The 24,899-nt window shown below is 51.2% G+C and overlaps 2 protein-coding genes across 3 annotated transcripts in view; one reads left to right on the plus strand and one right to left on the minus strand.

Moving 5' to 3' along the window:
• Mov10 (Mov10 RISC complex RNA helicase) overlaps window positions 1-15,162 on the plus strand; it is a 21,692-nt gene extending 6,530 nt beyond the window's left edge. Inside the window, exons 3-21 of the mRNA XM_032897572.1 lie at window positions 5,518-5,721; window positions 5,963-6,198; window positions 6,313-6,574; window positions 7,574-7,708; window positions 7,914-8,082; window positions 8,900-9,054; window positions 9,305-9,481; window positions 9,603-9,750; window positions 10,050-10,208; window positions 10,383-10,486; window positions 10,653-10,750; window positions 10,839-11,055; window positions 12,590-12,707; window positions 12,860-13,051; window positions 13,182-13,256; window positions 14,044-14,169; window positions 14,247-14,335; window positions 14,544-14,665; window positions 14,745-15,162. Coding sequence (XP_032753463.1) covers window positions 5,518-5,721; window positions 5,963-6,198; window positions 6,313-6,574; window positions 7,574-7,708; window positions 7,914-8,082; window positions 8,900-9,054; window positions 9,305-9,481; window positions 9,603-9,750; window positions 10,050-10,208; window positions 10,383-10,486; window positions 10,653-10,750; window positions 10,839-11,055; window positions 12,590-12,707; window positions 12,860-13,051; window positions 13,182-13,256; window positions 14,044-14,169; window positions 14,247-14,335; window positions 14,544-14,665; window positions 14,745-14,836 — 2,878 coding nt within the window. The 3' untranslated portion in view covers window positions 14,837-15,162. The remainder of the gene's footprint in view (window positions 1-5,517; window positions 5,722-5,962; window positions 6,199-6,312; window positions 6,575-7,573; window positions 7,709-7,913; window positions 8,083-8,899; window positions 9,055-9,304; window positions 9,482-9,602; window positions 9,751-10,049; window positions 10,209-10,382; window positions 10,487-10,652; window positions 10,751-10,838; window positions 11,056-12,589; window positions 12,708-12,859; window positions 13,052-13,181; window positions 13,257-14,043; window positions 14,170-14,246; window positions 14,336-14,543; window positions 14,666-14,744) is intronic.
• Window positions 15,163-15,535: 373 nt separating this feature from the next.
• Window positions 15,536-21,762, minus strand: Rhoc (ras homolog family member C). 2 transcript variants are annotated; one of them, XM_032897574.1, is made up of 5 exons: window positions 21,679-21,762; window positions 18,110-18,273; window positions 17,505-17,625; window positions 17,127-17,257; window positions 15,536-16,129 (listed from the first exon to the last, which is right to left on the minus strand). In XM_032897574.1, the coding sequence occupies exons 2-5, from the start codon at window positions 18,263-18,265 to the stop codon at window positions 15,956-15,958; spliced, it is 582 nt and encodes a 193-aa protein (XP_032753465.1). In that variant the 5' UTR covers window positions 18,266-18,273; window positions 21,679-21,762; the 3' UTR covers window positions 15,536-15,955. The 2 variants fall into 2 exon arrangements, with proteins under 2 accessions (XP_032753465.1, XP_032753466.1); XM_032897575.1 differs by lacking the exon at window positions 21,679-21,762 and adding an exon at window positions 21,386-21,652.
• Between the last annotated feature and the right edge of the window lie 3,137 nt (window positions 21,763-24,899).

Below are 24,899 nucleotides of genomic sequence, written 5' to 3' on the forward strand. Positions count from 1 at the left end.
TTAAGACACTGGCTGTTTCAGAGGTCCTGAGTTCAATTCCCAGCAACCATGGGGTGGCTCACAACCATCTGCAATGGGATCTGGTGCCCTCTTCTGGCATGCAGGTGTACATGCAGACAGAAGGGTGTATATAATAAATAAGCCTTTTAAAAAAAAAATCAAAAGCAAATCAACAAAATAAAATAGACTGACTTAATAAAAGTTTTAGAAATAAACTACGGGTCAGAGCATCCTCTCAGAGTGATGGGGTGAGGAACTCTGGGAGGGGAAACCAAGAAGAGGGGCAACATCTGGAATGTAAAACAAAATAATTTAAGAAATAAATTTTTAAAAATAAAGGCAGGGGTTGGGGATTTAGCTCAGTGGTAGAGCGCTTGCCTAGCAAGCGCAAGGCCCTGGGTTCGGTCCCCAGCTCCAAAAAAATAAATAAATAAATAAATAAAAAAAAAATAAAGGCAAACAGAATCAAGAAAGAAAGAACATACCCTTGGCTTCTTGCATGGAGTGCAATTTGGTGTCTTTCCCTCTATTCCTAGTATAAACCGTACTGCATTTGGTGCCCTAGTTCTGTATGCAGCCTTCACAAAACTCTGTCTGCATTTAAAAAAAAAAAAAAAAAACTCAGCAGACAGTGGTGGCACATGCCTTTAATCTGAGTTCAAGGTCGGCCTGTCCAGGAATGCCAGGGCTACACAGAGAGACCCTGTCTCTAAAAACATAACTAAACTGTCTAGCTGGAACAGTAGCTATATCCTCTGCTCTATCATTGACTCTTTTGTGTGTGTATGCGGCGTGCGTGCGTGTGTGTGTGTGTGTGTGGCGTGTGTGTGCGTGTGTGCTCTTGTGAAAGAGAAAGTTTAGGTCTGTGTAAAGGAAGTTGGACTCAAACTGGCAACAGTCTGCCTCAGCTCTCAAAATACTGAGATGCCTTGCATGACCGCTCATGTCTGTAATTCCAGTGGTTGGGAGGTCGATGCAGAAAGAACAAAGACTTAAGGCTATACAGCTAGGCCTTGTCTCAAAAGTCCTCAAAGGCAAAGTCAAGCCTGGTTTTGACCCATTAATGGGAGCTGCACCCGAGTTAGTAAAACTAGATGTTCCTTAAGATCACTTCCAAATCTGATACCGGGTTGGGCTGGCTTTGGCTTTTTTCCTTCTTTCTTTCTTTTTTTTTTGGGGGGGGGATTAACTGTCATTAGAGAAACAAACAACAGAGGCCAGGGGCAGGGTGGTGGAGACTAAGGATATCTGAATAGTCAGGAAAGCCTGCTGAGGAGCAATGATGGGAGTGACTGAAATTCCTGTGGCTGGGTGACGCCAGTACTGGCTACAGTCACAAAGGATTGTGGGAAATGGCCAAGTCATACACCTGGGTACTTAGCACAGCACCCAGTAAGTACTCGGAAAAGGGTGCTGCTGGTAGAGGGGATGTTGCTGCACTTGCCCTGTTGTAACTATAATTAGTGCGATGGATCTAAGGGTTAGCTGGGTTTGTGCAACTTGGAGTTGTTAGTGGTTGGAGCTGTGTTTGGTGACCCCACCTACGGAGGACATTGACCAGGTATGGGAGGAGAGATTCAAAGACAGATGTACAGTCAACAGCAGTAACAGAGCCTAGAGAAAAATGACAACAGATATGACCGGGCAGGTGTTAGAGGCGATACAGAACACACAAAGGTTGAAGTTCATGTATGATGCAGTCTCGTCACTTGAGAATATGTGCAAGTTCAAGGCCCATCAGAGCTACGCAGTGAGACCCTGTCAACTCTCTGACTGACCAAGGAAATGGAATTTTAAATAAGATACTTTATAAAAAATTTTAAACTAGCCAGGCATGGTGTCACATGCTCGGTGGTGGCAGGAGGATCAGGACTTTTTTTTTTTTTTTTTTTTTTTTTTTCTTTTAAGTCTAGCCTGAGCTACAAGAGATCCAATCTCAAAATAATTTTTTTAAAAACAATGTAAAAAAATGTAAATGGTTGAATTTTTCCAATGTCAGGGCCTAGGGAAAGGGCATTCTAAAACTCGTACTAGTAAGAACATAAATTCATACAGCTGGTTTAGGAAGCAATTTTGAGGATTCTGTTGTGCTAGGTATGGTGGCTTATGCCTGTAAATCCAGCATTTGAAAGGATGAGACAGTAGGATCGTGAGTTGGAGGCCAGCCTCTCTCTCCAAATGAAAATTACCTTTTTTCCTATGTTGTACAAGTTTATTTGCTCTCTTTGGCCCTCCCAGAAAGTCTACTTCCAAGACAGTGTCTTGTTTAAAAGTACAAGGGTGTTTGTTTGTTTTGTGGGTGTGGTTGTTGTAGCATCGAGAGCTGTGTGCAGCCTGCTTCTGTTGGGGGAGAACTGACTACACTATTTAAATTAAAGCTGTGGTACTTTCTGCCGCTATTCAGGAGGAAGATGACACCATAAAGCATTGTCACAGAATAATGCCTCTGTGTGTGTGTGTGTGTGCGTGCAGAGTTAGGAGTGCTTATCAAGTAAGAATTGGATGTGCATTCTAGGTTAGCAAAAGAGTTTGGAGTGAAGGCCTTTCACACTGCATGTCCAATGCTGGTTCGCTTAAATGTCCTAACACTTCCTGTGGATACCTTTCGTTTCTCCTTCTGTATGCATACTCACACATGAGTAAGTTTACATACACAGCACCAGATCTTCTGTCCTTTTCCATCATTCTTTTCATTGTGAATGTCCGATTTCCGTTCCTCTTTAAGTTATATTTACTTAGTGTGTACTTGTGTAGACGTCATAGGACAGCCTGGGGGAGTCAGCTCTTTCCTTCCCTCATCTGTATGTGAGGGATAAACTCAGGCTGTCAGGATGGGCAGCGAGCACTTTGACTTCCAGCCAGTTCCACCAGCCTTCTACTTTCTTTGTTGTTTGTTTCCGATGTGTAGCTTTAACTGTCCTGGAACTCACTAGGTAGGTCAGGCTGGCCTCAGACTCACAGAGATCCACATGTCTCTGCCTCACAAGTGCTGGGATTAAAGTCGTGTGCTACAACACTCAGCCTAGTCCGAAGCCTATTACACAGACTGGCTAAACTTGGATTTGGGGTGCTCTTCAGCCTCTGCTGGGATTATGGGTGTGAGCTACCAGACCTGGTTCTGCCAGGCTCTCTTCTCCCTCTCGGGGGGCTTCTCTATCTTCCCTTCCTCCCCAGCCTACGCTGGCCTTGGCGGTTCGAAGACTACTAGAACTCTCAGGGGAGGTCCCAAGCGTGGGTCCTTGGTTTGTAACTCCTATCAAGGGACTCCCTAGTATTATTATTAAGTTCTGACCTTGACTTTGCTGTGAGCTTCATATATCCAGAGCTGCCTTTGGGCTGCAGGCCTCTCAAACCCAATGTGTCCAATGCAAATGTGACAGTCCATCTGGCTACCTACCTTCTCCTTCCTTGGCAACAGTCCCAGAACCAAAGTCCTTGATTTGGGTATTCTAGATGCCTCCCCCTTTCCGCTCTTTTCTTCCTCCTGTCAGTCACCAAATCCTGCTCCTTTGCATTCTGAATATGATCGTATCTGCCCCCTCCTGTCTCTATCACTGCCTTATTTATTCAGGCCTTTGGTTTCTTTTAACCGGACAACTGCAGTGGCTTTCTTCTAACTGGTCTCCCTACCTACAGTCTTGCCTCCAGCATATCCATCCTCCAATCCTGGTACCTGAGCGATCTGAAACGCACATAGGATCTTGCCACTCCCCTGCTTAAAACCCACCAACTGCAGTGGTTCTGTAACCACAGGGTAGCCTCTGACAAGGGCTGAAAGTAAGTCGTTACTGCTTCTCCCCTCTTCCTACTAATACAGACACTAACAATAGCAGCTAATGTTGACCAAGCATTTCTCCCCATGCTTTCCAATGACTTACCATCCCTTTAGAAGAAACCGTAGCCTCTTTAGTGTTGTGAATTGTACTGCCCTCCTTTCTAGGGATGAAGGAGAGAGGCAGAGAAACAGGTATGCGGCCCAGGGAGATGTCCTGAGCCACAAGGACCTTACTGTGTGCCTTACAAGTGACCGTGCTGATTCAGCCCGAGATGGATTACTAAAGATCAGCACACAGCTGCTAGACTAGGCCATAACAACCCAACAGTCCCAACAAGCACAGAGGGAGGTTACCACTCCTCCAGCTCTTGACTGCCTTCATCAAATACGTCATGCATTTGGGACCATCCTCAGTCTCCTGGGTACCAAAAAGGGAAGTAAGGGGCTTCGAGAAGTCAAGGTCAAGTCCAGGTTCTGTGACCTGCCATGAAAACTATCTGGTTCTGCCCATCTCTGCCACCTCCTGTCATCCCTGTCTTCGAACGTTTCACTGTAGTGCAAACCAACTGTGTGTGTGAGACACTAACCATCACTCTCCCTTACTGAGGTCTGCTTTGTGCCAAGCACTGGACTAAATGGTTTCCAGCCTTGTCAGTTCCTCAAGTGAGCCTCACGGTGGCCCTTTAAGGCAGGTCTTCAATCCCATCTTATTTGTCTTTTGGGGGGGGGGCAGGGAGGGGGGGGAGAGTAGGGGTTGGTTTGGGTTGGGTAGTTTTTTGGTTTTTGGTACTAAGGGTTGAACCCCAAACCTCACAAATGCTAGATCGCACTCTTAGCTCTGAGCTCGGTGGCCCAGCTGAAGTAGCTGGGGTGCACAGCCCTGTTGTACCTACCCATCAGTTTGCTCGACTGGTGCTGTCTTTGCCTAAGGGATGCCTACTCATCCCTCAGAGACCTTCCCCTACCCCAGACAGTGCTCAGTGAACTGCTCCGGGCAGTCTCAGCAAGTCGGCACCATCACCACGCAGGAACCATATGGGTGCTTTCTGAGTGGCCCTCAAGGCCTAGATCTAGGTCTGGTAGCTTGGACTCACCCGGCTGCGAGTGCAGTGCCTGGCGCCTAGCGTGCCTCTGTAAGTGTGTGGAGGGCAGTATGCTGAACTCCCGTTGCTGAGCCGGGAGGCTGTCCTGCTGACCACTTTTCCTGTCTTCACCTCTCTAGGCACAAAGCCAGGCTATTTGGTCTCGGGAGAAGGATCCTTTCCCTTCCTGCTTGGGTTCCACCTGCACCCTTTGACTTCCGGTGGAAACTGCTGTCCGATCCGCTACCTTGCCCAAACTCTGGACATCTCTGCTCTCTCTAGCCCCTTTCTCAGCCCTCCCCACAGTCTGGGCCCTGCCATTCCCCCTGAGCTTTAGCTCTTTTCACTGAACTTTTTTTTATGTCCCAAAAATAGATCCCCATTAAAAAAAAAAAAATCTGTTTTTCTCTCTGTCTTCCCTCAGTCTTCCCAGCCAACAGCCCGATACTAGGGTTTTCTCCGCAGTGCTGTTTAAGCCGATTATTTGGTGTTGGAAAGCCCCAATGCCTTGCTTCAAGTTGTTAAAGATTCCTACTGTCCCTAGCGGGAGTCTGCCTCTCAGTCCCATCCCTGCACGAGGCAGCCCTCAGGCCTTCCCCGGCACGCTCTCCCCAGTCCCCCTGCCTTCCCTCACTCCCCAGTGTCCTCTGCTTCTGGCAGCTATGGGACCCCCGCCCCTGGCTTCTCCTCCATGCTGTACGGAATGAAGATCGCTAATCTGGCCTTCGTCACCAAGACTCGGGTCAGGTTCTTCAAACTGGACCGCTGGGCTGATGTGCAACTACCAGAAAAGCGGCGGATAAAGCCAGGGTCGAACATCAGCAAACAGCACAGATCCCTGCTGGCCAGAATCTTCCATGACAGGTGTGTGAGGGGAGGCCCTGTGGGTGGGCAGAGAGGGTAGGGGAACGGGTATCCGGGCTTTCATTGGGCTAGGGCAAAGGCCCGCCCCCTCAAGGGAGGAAGAGAGTCAGGGAATGGGAGGAAGAGAGTCAGAGAATTAACGCATGGTCGAGTGGCCACCAAGCACTTCTGACTTTACCAAATTCCCCAGTTTCAATTCAAGGTCCCCCTCCCCACCCCTCCTGACTGCCACTCTCCCCAGGGCTGAGTATCTTCATGGAAAGCATGGGGTGGATGTGGAGGTCCAGGGGCCCCATGAAGCCCGGGATGGGCAGCTCCTTATCCGCCTGGATTTGAACCGCAAGGAGGTCCTAACCCTACGGCTGCGGAACGGAGGGACCAAGCCTGTCACCCTCACTCATCTGTTCCCACTGTGCTGGACGCCCCAGTTTGTCTTCTACCATGGGGAACAGGACCTGCCCTGCCCACTGGGCCCAGGTGAGTGGTCTTTTGTGGTGCAGTAAGCCTCGGGTGGTCTCTGTTCAGTGGGCTCCTCCCTTGTGATGGGGGTGCTGGGTTGGGTCGCTGCTTCACTCAGCTGCCTTTTTCTAGGTGAAAGCTATGAACTTCATGTCTACTGTAAGACAAGCATTGTGGGTTACTTCCCAGCCACTGTCCTCTGGGAACTTCTGGGACCAGGGGAGTCGGGATCAGAAGGAGCAGAAACCTTCTACATTGCCCGCTTCCTGGCTGCTGTCGCCCACAGCCCCCTGGCTGCACAGCTGAAACCCACAACTCCCTTCAAACGCCCCCCTCGGCTCACTAGAAACCCTGTCTCGACCAACCGGATAGAGGAAGGAGAGAGGCCGGACCGGTGAGTAGATAATGACTGCATGGGCACCTGGGAATTCTGAGCCAGGAGACAGCCCCCGTCCCCATCTGCAGGTCACTCCCTCCACTGGGTCTCATCCCTTTCTTACCCGAGGAGCAAGCTGCGTGAGACTAGCAGATCCCAGTGTAGTGTGAAGACTCTTAAATGCTTACACTGTGCTGGGAGATAGCAATATGTTAGAGGCCTTTTCCAGGGGCTCTGGCACTCTTTTCATACACACAGATTCATGGATAAACATTTTAAAAGAATGAGTAGTAAATGCAAACCATATATTTAGGTCTTTATAGTTTTAACATATCTTTGTTAATGATATAGGGGTGTGTGTGTGTGTGTGTGTGTGTGTGTGTGTGTACACATACACACATAAATTTACGTACGGCACATCTGAGAGTATATCCCCAACACCACGATCAATCATGAATACCTGTAACTCCACCATTAGGAACTCAAAAGCAGGAGTTCAAGGTCAACCCTGGCTACCAATGGAGTTTGAAGCCAGCCTGGGCTACATAATAACCTTTCTCAGGAAAAAAAGTAAAGATGTCTGAAAGATTATATACCAAAAAGTTAAAGTTGTCCCTGAATGACAAGAATGTTCCTCGTTTCAAATATATAGCTTTGATGTTGTTTCTTCAAATTTGGGTATTTTTGAGAGTCGGGCTGTGTATCCCAGGCTGGCCTGCAGCTCCTGAACCTTTTGCATTCTTTTCCACTGCTAAGTGCTGGCTGGCCTGAGCCACCATGCCCAGCTCACAAAATAATTCTTTTAAATATTCCAAGTCTTAGGCTTTACAAAAATAAGAGTGGTCCAGCCTTGGACCAGACGGCTGCATGGGCTGTAAGCACTGCGTCCCTAGATGGCTGTTGGCCGTTCCACAGACGTCATGGTAGAAATGCTTCCTGCAGGCTCCACGGGGACATTTCCAGCGTCTGAAGATGAGGGGTTTCGGTGTTTAGGACGTGCTTTCTTTCCTCCCACAGAGCCAAGGGTTATGAACTAGAGCTAAGTTTGGCCCTGGGGACCTATTACCCACCCATCCGCCTCCGACAACTGCTCCCTACCCTTCTTCAGGGACCAAGTATCTTCACATCCCCAAAGGAAGTTGCTGAGATCAAGTAAGTGCCAGCACTTGTGTGACGCTCCCTTGTCTTCCTCTCTCTGCTGGTTTCTCCCTGTCCATGCTCACTAACTGGTTCGCCTCGAACAGTCCTTGGCTTCCTCAGCATGTTCAGTGTGGATATGAGTGAAAGGCTAGAACCCCAGAGCAGGGGGGTTGTCTGACCCACCACGATCCTGCTGCAACTCAATCATCCTTCCCAGGGCCCAGTTGGAGACAACCCTGAAATCCAGGAACTATGAGGTGAAGCTCCGACTGCTGCTGCACCTGGAGGAGCTGCAGATGGAGCATGACATCCGGCACTATGACCTGGAGTCGGTACCCATGACCTGGGACCCTGTGGACCAGAATCCCAGGCTACTCACACTGGAGGTTAGGACTCAGACCTGCTGTGGGGAGGGTGGGCCCCTGCCAGCCAGCTAACACACAGAAACCGTTCCTATTTCAGAGGACAAAGAGCAGGGTAAGATTCCTGTCCCCAAAACATGCCAGAACAGGGCAGTGTGTTTTCTTTCTACTTTATTTTAGGCAGGGTCCCATGTAGCCCAAGCTAGTTCTCCCGTGTCTATCACCCTAGTGCTGCGTTTATAGGCATGACCCACCACACCCAGTTAATATGGGTAGTGGAATATCTGTATTTTGTGTGTGTACAACATACATAGCACACATGTGGAGGTCAAAGGACAGTTTGCAGGAGTTCATTTTCTCTTTCCCCCATGTAGGTCCCAGGGATCGAACTCAGGTTGTCAGGCTTAGCCGCAGGCACCCTTAGCCACTAAGCCATCTCATCAGCCCTCACATTTGGAATACCTACACACAAACTCAAACTCACTCATGAGAATGGAATGCACAGGAGTGTAGGTGGGAAGGGAGACAGCTAAGATGATGAGGGGAAGGTTATTACAAGGAGTTTGCATCAAGCTGCTAAAGGCTGAACTGGAACTGAACTGGCCAAGAAGCAGCTACATGGACTGGGGACATGGTAGCATCCTAAAATCCTACCCTGGGGTTCTCGGATTCCTAGTCTGGGTGCCTCTGGCAGCCTGTGGGCCTTTCCTCGTCCTTTGCTTTGCCTTGTAGGAGAGGAGAGCTAGGAGGAGTTGGGACTGTGAGGCCAGAGCCTGGGGCTAAGGCCCTTCAGTGGTCACTCCTTGGGTGGAAAAGCTCACTTTCTGTTCATAACCTGCAGGTTCCTGGTGTGACAGAGAGCCGTCCCTCAGTGCTACGAGGTGACCACCTTTTTGCCCTGTTGTCCTCTGAGACCCAACAGGAGGACCCTGTCACCTACAAGGGTTTCGTGCACAAGGTGGAGCTGGACCGTGTCAAGCTGAGCTTTTCTCCAAGGTGAGTGTTAGGGGAACCACTCACCAGAGCAACCTTCAGGCTTCTAAGTCCTGGGCACAGGAGGGCTTGCTTTCAGAGAGGACTAGGACCCTGGACACAGGGTTTACAAGCTGTGTGAATGGCTTCCTCTCCCAGAGAACGTTGTAGGACCTTCTCGAAAGGGGGAGGAGTGAAAAGGTAGAGAGGATCCTAACTTCTCACTACCCATTCGACCTAACTACAATTCTCTGCCTTAATTCTTTGCCGGAAGCCTCCTGAGCCGATTCGTGGATGGGCTGACCTTCAAGGTGAACTTTACCTTCAACCGCCAGCCCCTTCGGGTCCAGCACCGTGCCCTAGAGTTGACGGGGCGCTGGGTGCTATGGCCCACGCTTTTTCCTGTGGCCTCCCGTGGGGTCTCGCTGCTGCCCTCAGATGTGAAGTTCAAGTGAGACTTTGGGCAGGGGCCCTGGGGCTACGTGGGGTGTGGATCTTGGGAATGGAGTCTCAGAAGCCCTTTGGGATGCTGGATGACTTCAAGGTCACATCCTGGACCCTCTGCCTGACAGGCTGTATGATCGGAGTCTGGAGTCAAACCCGGAGCAGCTGCAGGCCATGAAGCACATTGTGAGGGGCACCACCCGGCCCGCCCCCTACATCATCTTCGGGCCTCCAGGTACCGGCAAGACTGTCACATTAGTGGAGGCCATCAAGCAGGTGAGGCTGAAGTGTAATCCCAAGGCCTGTACTGACTCAGGCAGCCCCCAGCATATGTCTGCCGTTGTGTTGCCTCCAGGCACCTGAATGTTCCTGCACTTCAACAGTCAGTCACCCAAGGAGGAAGTAGGGAGTTAGAGTCATTATGACTGTTGAGCGTCGGCGTGTAAACACGCAGACCTGAACTGACCGATATCCAGCACCAAGTTGTCATCTGGACTAGCAGGCGTCTGGGAGGCAAATGCAGTCTGAGTCCCCTACCACAGAACACGTCTGCCCAGACTGTCTTTTTGTCTCAGGTAGTGAAGCACTTGCCCAAAGCCCACATCCTGGCCTGCACTCCATCCAACTCAGGGGCTGACCTCCTGTGTCAGCGGCTCCGGGTCCACCTGCCCAGCTCCATCTACCGTCTCCTGGCCCCCAGCAGGGACATCCGAATGGTACCAGAGGACATTAAGGTATATAAGGAACTACAGGGGACCAAGGGACGATGGATGCCTGGGAGGTCCTCAGAGCACTTCAAGACTTGCTGTGTGACTTTGGGTGGGTAGGAGGGAGGCAGGTCCAGAGCTAAGGGGAGCCGGGAGAAAGGGAAGAATCAGGCTGATTTCCGATACTTTCGTAACCGACAGACCTGCTGTAACTGGGATCCTAAGAAGGGAGAGTATGTGTATCCTGCCAAGAAGCATCTGCAGCAGTATCGGGTCTTGATTACCACCCTCATCACTGCCAGCAGGTAAGGAGTGTATAGGATTGGTGTCTGAAGTGCTAGGAAGGGTAATGGGGTATAGGACTAGGGAGAGAGGAAGGGTTCCTGAGGGCAGGGCGAACTGAAGGGCCAGAGTTCAGGTTTGGTAGTTGGGTGCCTGGGAATGACCCCCTGCTTGGCCTGACACTCCCAGGTTGGTGTCAGCCCAGTTTCCCATCGATCACTTCACACACATCTTCATCGATGAGGCTGGCCACTGCATGGAGCCTGAGAGTCTGGTGGCCATAGCAGGTGAGGGGGCTCAGGATGGGTTACAAGTCCAGTGGCCCACGCTGATTTGGTAACCCCACCATTTAACCTTTCTCCCCCTGTCTCCCAGGACTGATGGATGTCAAGGAAACGGGCAATCCTGGAGGGCAGCTGGTGCTGGCAGGAGACCCTCGGCAGCTGGGACCTGTGCTTCGGTCACCGCTAGCCCAGAAGCATGGACTCGGCTACTCTCTGCTAGAGCGCCTGCTCACCTACAACTCCTTGTATAAGAAGGGTCCCAGTGGCTATGACCCCCAGTTCATCACCAAACTGCTCCGTAACTACAGGTATCCCTGTCCCCTCCTCTGCCGCTCATCTCACGTCATCACGGTGGCTGTTAGCTGGAAAAGGGGATCTCTTTGTGGCCCCCTTTATAGCTGCTTGTCTTGGGACTTGGCAGGTTTTTGGACCAGTGGTTTATGCACATTAAAGTTCATCAGAGCAGAAAGCATCTGGATGAATCTAAGTTTCTCTGCAATCCAACAAGAAATAAGCAAGGCAGGAGCATACAGTTTTCCTTAAAGGCGTTGTTGGTTGAATTCCACGTACGACTGAGGCCTATACATGTGTGGTTGTTATCTTTTGATTGGTGCTAGGACATGAGCTCAGGACCTTTGCACGTTGCTTTCAAGTGTCCAATGTACACCCCCAACTCTCTCTTCCCTTTGAGATAGGCTCTGTTTGTATTGCCTGTGCTGATCTTAACTCTTGGCTCAAGCAGTCCTGCCTTAGCCCCTGAGTAGCTAGGATTGCAGGTGTATACCACCCTCACTGTCTTCCATACTTCTAGTAGGGGAGTTCAGACAGGGGGGCTGGAGAGATGACTCAGAGGTTAAGAGCACCGACTGCTCTTCCAGAGGACCTGAGTTCAATTCCCAGCAACCTCATGGTGACTCACGACCATCTGTAATGGGATCCAATGCCCTCTTCTGGTGGGTCTGACAGCTACAGCGTACTAATATATATTAAATAAAATAAATCTTTAAAAGAAAAAAACCTATAGTCTTACAGAGAACCTGTGTTCAGCACCCATGTCGGACAGCTTAGCCTCCTCTAACTCCAGCCTCTGGAGGATCTGACACCTTTGGCCTCCTTGGTCACATGCACACAGACACACAGAGACACACCCACACATACACATAATTTAAAATGATAAAAATCTTTTAAGAGTTTGGTAAATGTAAACTGGGCCGTGGCTGCACATGCCTGTAATCCCAGCATTTGGAGGTTGAGTGAGATGGTAGGATTGAGAGTTAAGGCTGGACTCGGCCACACAGTAAGACGCTGTCTCAGTAAAGGCAGACTTGAGATGGGTGAGTAAAAGAACAGCTATACGTACCTAGCAACCCAAGTCAGATTTCCCAAACCCACCCACTTGGAAGGAGAGAATGACTCCACAAGGTTGTCCTCTGAGCTCCACACCCATGGCATAGCATGACTACCCACACTACTCAATGATGTAAAAGTTCTGTAGATGCTTGTGTGTCCATACTTAAAGAGTTTGGGGATGTAATGTAATTAAACAGTGCTGATAATAGATGACAATTTGTTCAGGGCTATCTTTGGTAAACTTAAACCTGAGACGGAGTCCTAATTCCTTGGTTTTTTTAAAAGGAATTTAGCTGGTGAGTGAGAGCCCCAGCCTGGCTGCTTATTAGAGAGCCACATTTGGCTTGGCTTCCTGTGGTTTGCAGCACTTGGCAGCAGACACTGATGAATGTTACTGGGCATGGCCAGAGGGCCAGAGGCTGGGGTGGGAGCACATGAAGCGGAGCTCCCTAAGAGGTCTTTGATCTTGTGCCTTCTCCCCCCGCCTCCTAGGTCTCATCCCACCATCCTGGACATCCCTAACCAGTTGTACTACGATGGAGAGCTACAGGCCTGCGCAGATGTGGTGGATCGAGAACGGTTCTGCCGCTGGGAGGGGCTACCTCAACAGGTGAGGCCCAGCAGGGCAGGGCTCCTTCCTCCTGAAGGCACAGAGCCCTCCCTTTGTTCTTATGGCCTGGAACCCCTGATTTCCCAGCTGGGTTGGAGGGTGGGAGGCAGGGAGATGAGCCTGAGGTTTTCCTCTCATCTCATGCTGTCCAGGGCTTCCCCATCATCTTCCATGGTGTAATGGGCAAAGATGAGAGAGAGGGCAATAGCCCATCCTTCTTCAACCCTGAAGAGGCTGCTACAGTGACGTCATACCTCAGACAGCTCCTCGCCCCTTCCTCCAAGAAGGGTAAAGCCCGCCTGAGTCCCCGAAGTGTGGGCGTCATCTCCCCGTACCGGAAGCAGGTCAGGCCCTCAGTCCAAGGCTAGAACTTCCCTCTTTGCCCGCCAGCACCCTGGCCAGCTGCCTGCCTCTGCCTCCCTCTTGTGTGAGAGGGTGATGGCATGAGAGAAGGACACCTATCTCTCCCTCCAGGTAGAAAAAATCCGTTACTGCATCACAAAACTTGACCGAGAACTTCGAGGACTGGATGACATCAAAGACTTGAAGGTAACTCCTTCGCAAGCCCCTTATCTCGGCCTGGGTTGTGTCCTGTCCCACCCTGTTTCCTCAAAACGGAACTGGGGTTTCCCGCACGTGGTTCTGAGGTGGAACCTGGCAGCCTGCCTCTTTAACAAGCATCCGTGTCTGTCTTATTATCAGTCAGGTGTGTGGCCTCTGGCCTAAGGATGAAGTCCAAACTCCCAAGACCAACCCCGCCTGTCATGTGATAACGCCTGTCATGTGATAACACCCGGAAGCCCCCTCCTTAGTTTAACTGTTCGGGAGTAGTGACTCAACACCGATTCAGATTAAAATCACTTAGAGAAGTTTAATAATGCCACTTCTGGGGTCCCACCCAGCCAATTAGCATAACTGGAGGCCGAGCCAGGGCACTCCCGGTGGGGTTTTTGTTATTGTTTTGGTTTTTTAAAAGATCCACAGGTGATTCTGATGTGTGGAGACAGGGTTGAAAACCTCTGATTTCTGATTTACAGGCTTCTCCCTGGGAAATTCTGACCAAATTGGTGGCTACTCCAGGGATGAGAACTCTACTCAGTGCATTCTTTGCAGTGCCACTCGCTTTGCTCTCAACAGTTTCCAGGCCCCCACCCTCTAACTGGCTCTGTCCTTCAGGCCTCCCGTCCTCTTCCACGCTCTGCGGCCATCTTACTCATCTCCAAGTACCCAGTGACCCATCTGTCCTCCCTGGCAGCTTTGTCCCCGAGAGCAGGTCTGTCGCCATGGCTCCTCTTGGGCCTACCTGATCTAAAGCCCTGCCTCTGTGCTCTTCTAGGTGGGCTCTGTGGAAGAATTCCAAGGGCAAGAACGCAGTGTCATCCTCATCTCTACCGTCCGAAGCAGCCAGAGCTTTGTACAGCTGGATCTAGATTTTAACCTCGGTTTCCTCAAGAACCCCAAGGTTTGAAGGCTTGTGGGTGGCGAGAGTCCTTCCACAGGGCCTGTCCCTTCCATGACATCACTACTTCTTCCTTCCAGAGGTTCAATGTTGCTGTGACCCGGGCCAAAGCTCTGCTCATTGTAGTGGGCAACCCCCTCCTCCTAGGCCACGACCCGGACTGGAAAACGTAAGCGCTCCAACCCCCATAGCTGCTCTTAGAGCCCCAGCCTGCTACTCCCTTAGTCCTCAGATCTCTTGGTGTGCACAGTGCCCTCCCTGTATTAATACGTGGAATGGAGCAACTCTGCCCCGGATGTAGCGGTGCTGAGCCCATGTCTCCAGACTCTGCTCCTCAGTGCCGCTTCCCATGCATGCCAATGTGCTGTACCCCACAGATTCCTGGAGTTCTGTAAAGAAAATGGGGGTTACACCGGATGCCCCTTTCCTGCCAAACTGGACCTGCAGCAGGGACAGGACTTGCTCCAAGGTCTGAGCAAACTCAGCCCCTCTACCTCAGGTATGGATGGGCCATGGTAGGCCAGAGAGGTGAAGTGTGAGAAGAGGTCGGGATAACCAAGTATGTCTTTTTTCCCTAGGGCCCCGCCGTCACCAGCGTCTCCCCCAGGAGCGGGAGGGTGAAGAGGGCCTGCCCTTACAAGTAGAGCCAGAGTGGAGAAATGAGCTCTGAGGACACAGCCGCCGGCCCACCCGCTTGCCTTCTCACTCACACCAGCCAAGCCTTACTGCTGCCTACCCCTGACCCAGAACCCAGCTCACCTGTCCCCGCAAGAGACGGGAAGGCCGGGAAGTTTACAGCCCAGACTCTGCTAGGGAAAATAACCCCTTCCTCTGCTAGGGAAAATAACCCAAGCTGCTAAAACTTGGAGGAAGGGGGTTGGAAGAAAGCTTTTTTAACCCTGTCCTTTGCGGTACTGGGGATTGAACCCAGAGCCTCAAATACGCTAGGCAAGCACTCTACTGCTTTAAGAAAAACATGCTGTTCTATGCAAAAGCCTCTTGCTTGCGTCTCATCAGCCTGGTCTTGCTTCCGGTGCCCCCAAGATGACCCTCCAGGAGGGTATCTGCCCAGAGCTACACCCCTTCACAGCTGCTTCCAGGGGAGGAAACCCAATGGACAAGGAAGCCACCCACAGACTTCTATGTTTAGCCAATGGTACAGACCACGCCCCTCACCCACCCAGGCAGTCAGCCAAACATGACCTCATCCTTTACTCTAGACTCCACCCTGTCCCCTGCTGCCTCCGCCCCCAGCCCGGCCTCTGCAGACAGGGGCCCAGCCTAGCCAGCAACTTGGAAATGAAGAGAGAAAAAGATGGGACTCCAGGCTCACAGCCAAGGTAGGCCAGGAAACACAGGAAGCTGTGCACATGGTGCAACCTTTGACCTTTATTCATGTCCTGCCCTCCCACCAAGTAAAGTCAAATACAAGGCTACTACCCAAAGCAGAAACCCCAGTCCCTACCCTAGACTCCTCCTGTGAGCCAAAAATATATAAAGTGCTGGTGTGTAATATGGGGAAGGCCAAACGGACTAAGAACCCCATCCCTGGACCTCATCAGGAGGAGGAGCCCTGCAAAAGAAGGGCAGGGCACCAACCTAGTTCCCAGAGGCAGGGAGGAGGGGCCTAGCAGCCCCCACTTGGGGCTGGGGAAACTCATGCAGTCCAGGGCAGAAAGGAACCAAAAAAGAAACTGGCAGCATGAAATCCTACAAGGATGAAATGGGGGGAGGGGGTTTGTACCCCTGTGAAGGGAAGGGTGGGAGGGTTGAGGAGGCTTTGGGGAATTCAGAGAATGGGACAGCCCCTCCGGCGCTTATTCTTCCGGACCTGTAGGCCAGCCCGAGTGGCCATCTCAAATACCTCCCGCACCCCTTCCTTAGTCTTGGCTGAGCACTCAAGGTAGCCGAAGGCGCTGATCCTGTTTGCCATGTCCCGGCCTTCCTCAGATCGAACCGGCTCCTGATAAGACAAGATACAGGGGCAAGAGATGGGGTAACTGAGCAAAGACTGGGCCTACAGAATTCCTAGGTCCAGCTACCACAGGCAGTTTCCAGGCTGGGGACATAAGACCCAGGTTGCCCTTTCAGAATTCTGTCTGTTCCTCCTCCCACCCAGCTTTACCCCTACAGTACCCATTGCTCCTCTGAACAAGTGCCTACTGCCCAAATGACCTCCACCCTCCCTCCTCTCTAGTCTTCAGCCTTCCTAATGCGACCCTTTAATACAGTGCCTCATGTTGTGGGGATTCCCACACACACTCTATAAAAACCATTTGTGTTGCTACCTCATGACTGTAGTTTTTCTACTGCTATGAATTGTGATGTAAATACCTAATCTGCAGGATCTCCAACATGCAACCCCAAAGGGGTCATGAGCCACAGGATGATAATCGCTGCTCTAGTCCATCCTACATAGCTACCGGAATACTTTCACAAACATACTTCCATCCATCCTTAATTAGCCCCCCCACCCCCCCCCAGATAACCTACCTTCTTTCTTTTTTTTTTTTTTTTTTTTTTCAGAGCTGGGGATCCAACCCAGGGCCTTATGCTTGCTAGGCAGCGCTTTACCACTGAGCTAAATCCCCAGCCCCGTTAACCTAGCTTCTTACCTTCCTCTAAATAAACAGTCCACTGGCTAGAGTCATTTAGCAAGTCTTTGAGCACTCACCCCCCACCCACCCACACACACCCCCTCCCCAGGCACTCTAACTGCACAGCTCCCACCTCCTGTGGGTGATAATGGTTCTTGTCTTAGTAGCCCCGACCATAAAAAAACCAAAGACCCTTGGGCATGTGGTTCCTCTGACACTTCAGTTACTTGAATGCTGTTCCTCCCAACCCTCTTAACAAGACAACGGGAGGTGAACATCATAGTGCCTGGCTATCAGCTGTTTCCATCTCAGCTGGGAAGTTCTTCAGGGAACTTTCACCACCAGCAGCGCTGCCCCACCCACCTGTTTCATTTTGGCCAGCTCTCTCCTGGTATGCTCATCTTGCCTCAGGTCCTTCTTATTCCCCACTAGGATGATGGGCACGTTGGGACAGAAGTGCTTCACCTCCGGGGTCCACTTCTCAGGAATGTTTTCTGCAGAGATATCCCCAAACCGTGTATATGTGCCCACTTAGCCTGGTCTTCCGTAGCAGTCATGGAGTCTACTGGACAGGCAGTACCTCGAATTGCTCAAAGCCCCTTCAGTGGATACCCCACCCCACCCCAAGGGCTACTGTCTCCATAACAAAGGAGTCTTGCAGGACCTACAAGCTCCCAAGACTCCTCCACAGCCTCTGAAGATGGCAAGTACCAAATGCTCTCGGTCCCTCCAAAGCCTTACCCAGGCTGTCAGGACTGTCAATGGAGAAACACATGAGGATGACGTCAGTGTCCGGGTAGGAGAGAGGCCGCAGGCGATCGTAGTCTTCTTGCCCTGCTGTGTCCCACAGAGCCAGCTCCACCTGACACACAGGGCCATTGAGTATCGAGCCTGAGGGCCCCAACCATACCACCTTGAGGCCCTCTGAAGATCTTTTTACCACTCGCTATGTGCTGGGTTGGGTTGACCAGTCACAAAACCAATGATACACTTTTCTAAAATCTAAGATGGCTTTGGTCTTACGCAGTATGAGCTGCCACCGTAAGCGGCCTTTAGTTCTTAAGGCAACCCTTTTCGGGGAGGTCTTGCCCTCGTTCACATTTTGCAGTGGGGAGAGGTTAAGCCCAGAGGCAAAAGGGACTTGGCTCTGATTCCAGAGCCAGTATGTGGTCCAACCAGATAGTACATCCAAGTTTTCTAGGGCTACCGTTGGCCTTCCTACCTTCTGCTGGCTCTAGCAGGGAAATAAAGATGCACGTGGGTGGTAAGAAAGGACATCCAGGGGCCCTATGTGCCTGGGGAGACAGGGTTCCCAGGCAGAAAGGCAAGCGATTCATGGCCTTCACCTGCTTGCCATCCACTTCGATGTCTGCTATGTAGTTCTCAAAGACAGTGGGGACGTAGACCTCCGGAAACTGATCCTTGCTGAAGACGATGAGGAGGCAGGTCTTCCCACAGGCGCCATCACCCACAATCACCAGCTTCTTTCGGATTGCGGCCATGACTGAAACTGTCAGGCAAGAGGTAGTGGGGATTTGAGGAGGGGAAAAGCCAGTAAATCCAAATACACTTCTCTAGCCACCCACCCCTCAAACTGGCCTAAAAACCACAGCAATCCAGCAAAGGAAGGGAAGGGGGGCTTGTCCAGGCATGAACTTGCCAAGAACCAATCCTGCAGGCAGAAGGCCGGACAGTCTTCCTAGATGCATTAGCACTGATCAGGGGTGCAGGACCCAGACCATCTGAGAAGTGCGCAGGTGTGCCCCCTAAAGACCTAGATTTATCTGCCTTGCCTTTCAGTTTTCTTTATTACCAGGATTTTTTTTTTCCATTTTTTTCTTTATTAACTTGAGTATTTCTTATTTACATTTCGGATGTTATTCCCTTTCCCGGTTTCCAGGCCAACATCCCCCTAACCCCTCCACCTCCCCTTCTCTATGGGTGTTCCCCTCCCCATCCTTTCCCCATTACCGCCCTCCCCCCAACAATCACATTCACTCAGGATTCAGTCTTGGCAGGACCAAGGGCTTCCCCTTCCACTGGTGCCCTTACTAGGATATTCATTGCTACCTATGAGGTTGGAGTCCAGGGTCAGTCCATGTATAGTCTTTGGGTAGTGGCTTAGTCCCTGGAAGCTCTGGTTGCTTTATTACCAGGATTTTGACAGTATTAATAATCACTAAATGCAAAGTAGAGTAGATTGTCCCTCAAGAGCAGTCATGCCTTCCTGGTCACTATGGATGTTAGGATAAAGCAAGGAGCCCTTGTAGAGCCCCTAGGTGTTTGTCTCTCCCTGGACACACACACATACTTTGTTAGGAATTTTGAGAAAAATCTTCAGATCTCCAGCTGCCTGTTAGGGAGATGGTGGCCTTCCCACTTGAAAACAAAATAACAAAAGTCTAGGCACATATGTATGTGGCGGTCAAAGAACAACTTTGTAGTCAGTCTACCTTTGCATGGGTTCCGGAATCAAACTCAGGTAATCATGCTTGATTAGCAAGCACCTTTGCCCACTGAGCCTCTCGCAGATCCTTCTCAGGGATCCAGGCCTCCCTACTTTGACATCAGTAGGCAACTGAGGCTCAGTGAGGTTTAGACAAAGTGCAGGGATAACTCTCAAAGCGGGGTTTTGTGATAGCGTCTGCCTTGCCTACACAGGTGAAAACAGAAGCAGAGGGGCTAAGGCAGAGGACAGTGGAAGAGGTGGGCTGGCTTTCCTGACCTACCCCATCCCTTCCCCAACGTCTCAAGTCACACAAAGAAGGCTCAGTCCTGGCAGCTCACGGTCAGGCAGTCTGTGCCCACCCCCTCCTTCCTGGGCCTGGCTGCAACACTCAGTCACTCAGCTCCTGACAGGGGACAATGACCACACTGTGGGGAACCACACAACTATCACAGCGCTGCTGTGACTGAGCTAAACCCACTTGGGAGTCACCTCCACCCACTTTCTGGAACAGCCCCTTCCTCCTAGTGACCAGCTGACCCTTAGGCCCTGCAGACACCTCCCTGTGACTCAAGGTAAGGAGTCAGCTTCTCGAAGTTTATGTGTCCTGTCCTGAACCCCAACACACATGACCAAGGGGAGCTGACCAGGTTAGTGAGGTCCCTAGGCCTACACAGTCTGGGAGGGATAGTGCCAGACAGCTCCAGAGTAGAGCTGAAGAGAAGGCTGTGGGGGAGGGGGCTAGAGCCCGGGCTGGGAGGAGCCTCAAAAGAAAAGACTAGTGAGGATCAGCCTGAGCCTTGACCAGGCGGGGAGCAGTTAAGAAGGGGACAGTAACCTGATCTCGGCCCCAAACTTGGCTTTTCCTTTCAGTCCCCAACCCTGTCTGGCTCCACTGAACTCCTTTACTCCCTACGTGCCACCACCTCAAACCCTGGCCTGTGCCTGCCTCTTAGAAGCAGAGTATTCCAGCCCCAGGCTGGCTCTTCTCAGCATCAAGCCCCAGCGTGGTTCCTCCCTCACACACACACACACACACACACACACACACACACACACACACACACACACACACACAACTGGGATGTGAGGGAAGAGGACATGAGTCTGGAGAATTTATAGGAGTTGGTATGTGCAGCCACACTTCCCCCCCCACCTCAAGGGGTTTCCAAGTACCCCCAAAAGGCTGGGAAGAAGGCATTCACTCTGTTGCATATCTCCTTCAAAAGTGAGATCTGAGAGGTGTACCCAGGTAACCAACCTACAGGATTGCTTCCAACTCACGCACCTACCTAATTCAACCAGTCTGGCTGTATACAGGCTGGCGGAGACAACCCCAACCCAGGGTAGGCAGTGTAGATGGAGCGTGATGACGACAACACTAAACACTAGTCACATCCCCATGCATGTGCCACGGCTGTCCCACAGCAGCGTGGCGACTGGGCATCTGACGGTGGGAGGCAGAGGCCGGAACTTCGTGGCTGGGTTAGAGCCCCCAGCTTAGAAGATTTTGCATCTAGGCTCTGCTTAGGCCAGAAGAATTGGGGACTCAGGCCAAACCAGGACATTAGGCCCAAGGCCAAAATGGCACGGATGGTCTGGCTAACACTCCCTGTGAAAGGCGGCTCCGGAGGAACTGCCCCACTAACCCTAAGAGACAATGAGACATCACACAGGGCCCCGGAGAAGGGTCTGGAACTTTTGGGACCTTCCCTGGGACAAGACATTAGCCCTCCTTAATACTCTCTTGATTTTTCCAGGTGATCCAACAGGCCTTTGTACTCTGCTCCCCTGAAATCTAGGCAAGGAATCACTCTTTGGGCAACACCTTTTCCTTAACTTTAAAGCCGGACATGAAGGGAGATCCGGGCCCCAGCTTTCGGCCCAACCCCCTAACACTCCCAAAAGGGTAGGAGGCAGAGTTGGGGATTGGGGTGTTTTGTTCTTTTTTTTCTCCCCCTTTCACTCTCAGACTCACATACACCACAGAGGAGCAGGATCTTTCCTAGTCTTCTCAACCTCTTAGCTCAGATCAGCTCCAAAACCCGTCTAGGGCGGCGTCCTGACCCGCCAAGCAGTAGCAGCCCCCAATGGTCACATCCCGCCCCTATTCCCGCCATTCCCCATCCCAGGCCAGAACTCCCACCCCTAGCCAGCCTGAGGCCCTGTTCCTTACTCCCCGCCCGGAACTGGAGCTTCTGGGTAGAGTCGCTCAGGGAGATCCAAGTGTGTTCCTGGCCCAGCTAGGGAGGTCCGGAAAGGCAAGACTCAGAAAGGGAAGGGGCTCTGGGCTCTGGTTCGAGAGCTCAGGAGGCGAGAGCGCCTGCCCCGCGGCACAGGACGCTCTCCCATACCCCGCCCGGAACCCCCTCCTGAGCCGTTCCCCGAGCGATCCGGGAAGCAGGAAAGTGCTCTCCTCCGAGGTCAGTTCCCACGACGCCTCGCCACCCACCAGCTGGGGCCCCGTACCTTCTGCTCCGCCGCCTCCAGCTGCGCGGCCGGTGCCGGAGGCTGAGACTGACCCGAGCCCCGCCCCACTCTCCAGCACCGCTCCGGGGCGGGTCCGTCAAGGGGAGGGGGGTCGACGGGGGCGGCCCTTAGCTTGGCCCGCCTCTGCTCTGGGCCCCGGGTGGCCGCAGGTCACCCCGGCTCAGGACCCGGCATGGGGCGTGGGGCTGGAGCTGGAGGGACCATGTCCGGAGATGTTTGGATTGCTGGGTGATGAGAGGGCGGGTGGGATCCCGGAGGACTCGGCCTCTGCCCCACTTCCAACCCGTAGGGGGGCGGACCCGCTTCGGGAAAGTTGAGCGACTCCCAGGGTGGGGTCAGCGAGGGCCACTGCTGCCCTCCCGTGGCCAAGCACGTTCCAGTATCTCCTACCCCCTAGCCGTAACCGAGGGGACGGTTTATGCAGAAGCTGCCCACTCTCTTCTCCAGGAATCACTGCAGTAAATGCAACGTGACGCTATCCGGAGCCTTGGAGGCCTTTTGTGATCTGCAGTCCCCAACTACCATCGCCTTACAAGTCCCTTCCTTCCTTCACCGGGAATTTCCCTACGTCCTGTTAACAGCACACTCCTGGAAGTGCTTCTGTGTCCTCGACTGGAAACTGACCTCATACTCCTATTGTATTGTTGTGTTGTTGATCCCAGTCTGACGTGTTACTTACCTGATCATGTATCTCCTTCCTTATAAAGGGCTAAAGAAGTGGGTGTATAAGGAAGTCTACTCCTAGTGCTGGATACTTTATACACACACAGGTCTCTACTCTGGAATAAGTTCACCAGTTCCCTTTTGCCTGTAAAGAAAGTGAAGCCCAGAGAAGTGGCTTCTCCACGATTTGTGACAGCAAGAATTTATAGTAAGGTGAGCTATGGTGACACACAAGAAGCAAAGGCAGGTGGATCTCTAGGAGTTAGTTGCAGGCCGTCCTGGGCTACATTGAGACCCTGTAGCAAAAACTCTTATCAGTCAGTCAAATTTACAGTCAGGCCTGTGGGACGCCCAGGCATGTGCTGGCTCCATGCTGCCTGCCATGCTCCCGCTCCAACCTGTTCCCTGCACCATCCAACTAACCTCTGCTCATCATAGGTTTCAACAAAGATTTGCCAGAATAAATGCATGTCATACGGAGTCTATTGCAGGTACAGCTGGGTGGGTGGTTCATGCCTGTAATCTCAGCACTCCCGAGGGAGCAGAGTTGCCACAAATTCCAGGCCAACATAGGCTGTGGAGTGAAACTGTCTCAAACCCAGGCAGACACATACCTAAACATTCACTCAGGATTGGAAGCACAGACCATACATACATTTGATAAATCAGATAACTGAGGTGAAGGGCACTTTGGCCACCAGGACTCTGAATTCATTCAGTAAACAGTGGTTGGATGTGAACTGAAAGCTATGTACTAACTAAGCTGGCTATGAAACTCTGCCTTCCGACTTACAGTCTAGCCAGGCAGTGATGGTGCATGCCTTTAGTCCCAGCACTCGGGAGACAGAAGCAAGAGGATAGCTGAGTTTGAAGCCACCCTGGTCTACCGAGCTAGTTTTACGACAGCCCAGACTACACAAAGAAACCCTATCTTGAACAAAACATAAATAAAAGTAAACAAACTCACATCCAAATGAAGAACACAGTTGAACATAGCTAACAGTTCTTGAAGCTTTATTTCATGAACCTTGCCCGCCCTGCCCACTCCATGTTTAGTTCTTACAAGACAGTGTTGTTACCTACACTTTACTGAGATGTGGAAGCTCGGAGGAGTGTTTGGGAGTCAAAACACTCAGACTTAAGAGGCCCTGCTTGGGCTGGAGAGATGGCTCAGCGGTTAAGAGCACTGATTGCTCTTCCAGAGGTCCTGAGTTCAAATCCCAGCAACCACATGGTGGCTCACAACCCTCTGTAATGGGATCTGATGCCCTTTTCTGGTGTATCTAAGACAGCTACAGTGTACTCATATAAAAAAAAAAAATCTTTAAAAAAAAAAAAAAGAAAAAAAAAAAAAAGAGTCCCTGCTCTTGAGGCTGGAGAGATTGCTCATGGTCGTGGTTAAAAGCGCTGCCCTTCCAGAGGGCCTCAGTTCAATTCCCAGCACCCACTTGGAAGCTCACAATTGTCTATAACTCCAATTCCAACACCCTCATACAGACACACATGCAGGCAAAACACCAATGCACAGGAAATTAGAAATAAATTTTAAAAAAAATAGTCCCTGTTCTTCATAGCGACTTCCCATTGGCTCCTCCTATAGACGGTTATAATCCTGGAGGTAAGTAACTTGGCAGCATCCAGGGGCTGTAGGACACTCAGCCCCGGAGAACAAATGAAATAGTCAGGAAAAGGTAGTGCAGGATGTAAAGTAAATTGGAGCTGTGACAAGCCACAGTCTGGAGGCAGGAAGGTGGTAAAGCTAGAGAAAGAAACACTAGCTGGATCACATTATAAAGGTTCTTGGATGCCATGCTCCGGACTTTAACCTTAGTTCTGTTCCAGGCAGGACAATGAATCATGAAGTTAGGAAGTTGGCATAATGAAGAGCTAATGTGGTGATGAGGAAGGCAGACAGAAAGGTAAATATGAAAGATCTTATAAATAAACAGTATAGCCACACATCCCTCAATAAATCGTTGCTAGGGAACTTCACCATTGTGTGAATAGCAATCAGCGTACTTACACAAAGCGAGATGTACAGCCTAGGACACAGCTTGGCAACATTGTATATACTATCCAATAGACAGCTGAGTTCCTGAACTATTTCCTGGACTGCATGACTGAAGTAGCTGAGACTTGGGAAGATACATAAGCCGGGTGTGATCACTAACTGGATTACAACTTCGAGCAGCCATGATGGTGCCCACTGCAAGGATGAAGCAGGAGAATTATTTATGGAGGAAACTGTGAATTCAGTTTAAGGTGTGTGGACTGGAAGCACACACTGGAGGAGATGGCTGGGAGGTAGCTGGCATGTGTGGGCTCAAAGCTCAGCAAAGGTTTGGCCTAGACACCCAGGCTTGACAGACATCCACAGGTGGAAGAAGCCACAGATGGGGGTCACTCGTGGCAAGTATGTGGAGTGGGAAAGGAGGATAGGAGAAGAATCTGGGCAAGCCACATTTTTAGGAATGTTTTGGTGTTTTTTCCAAATGCCCACTTTTCACGTTCTGGTCAAAGCAAATAACAACACACAC

Source organism: Rattus rattus, chromosome 3, assembly GCF_011064425.1.
Source record: "Rattus rattus isolate New Zealand chromosome 3, Rrattus_CSIRO_v1, whole genome shotgun sequence".
Taxonomy (NCBI): Eukaryota; Metazoa; Chordata; class Mammalia; order Rodentia; family Muridae; genus Rattus; species Rattus rattus.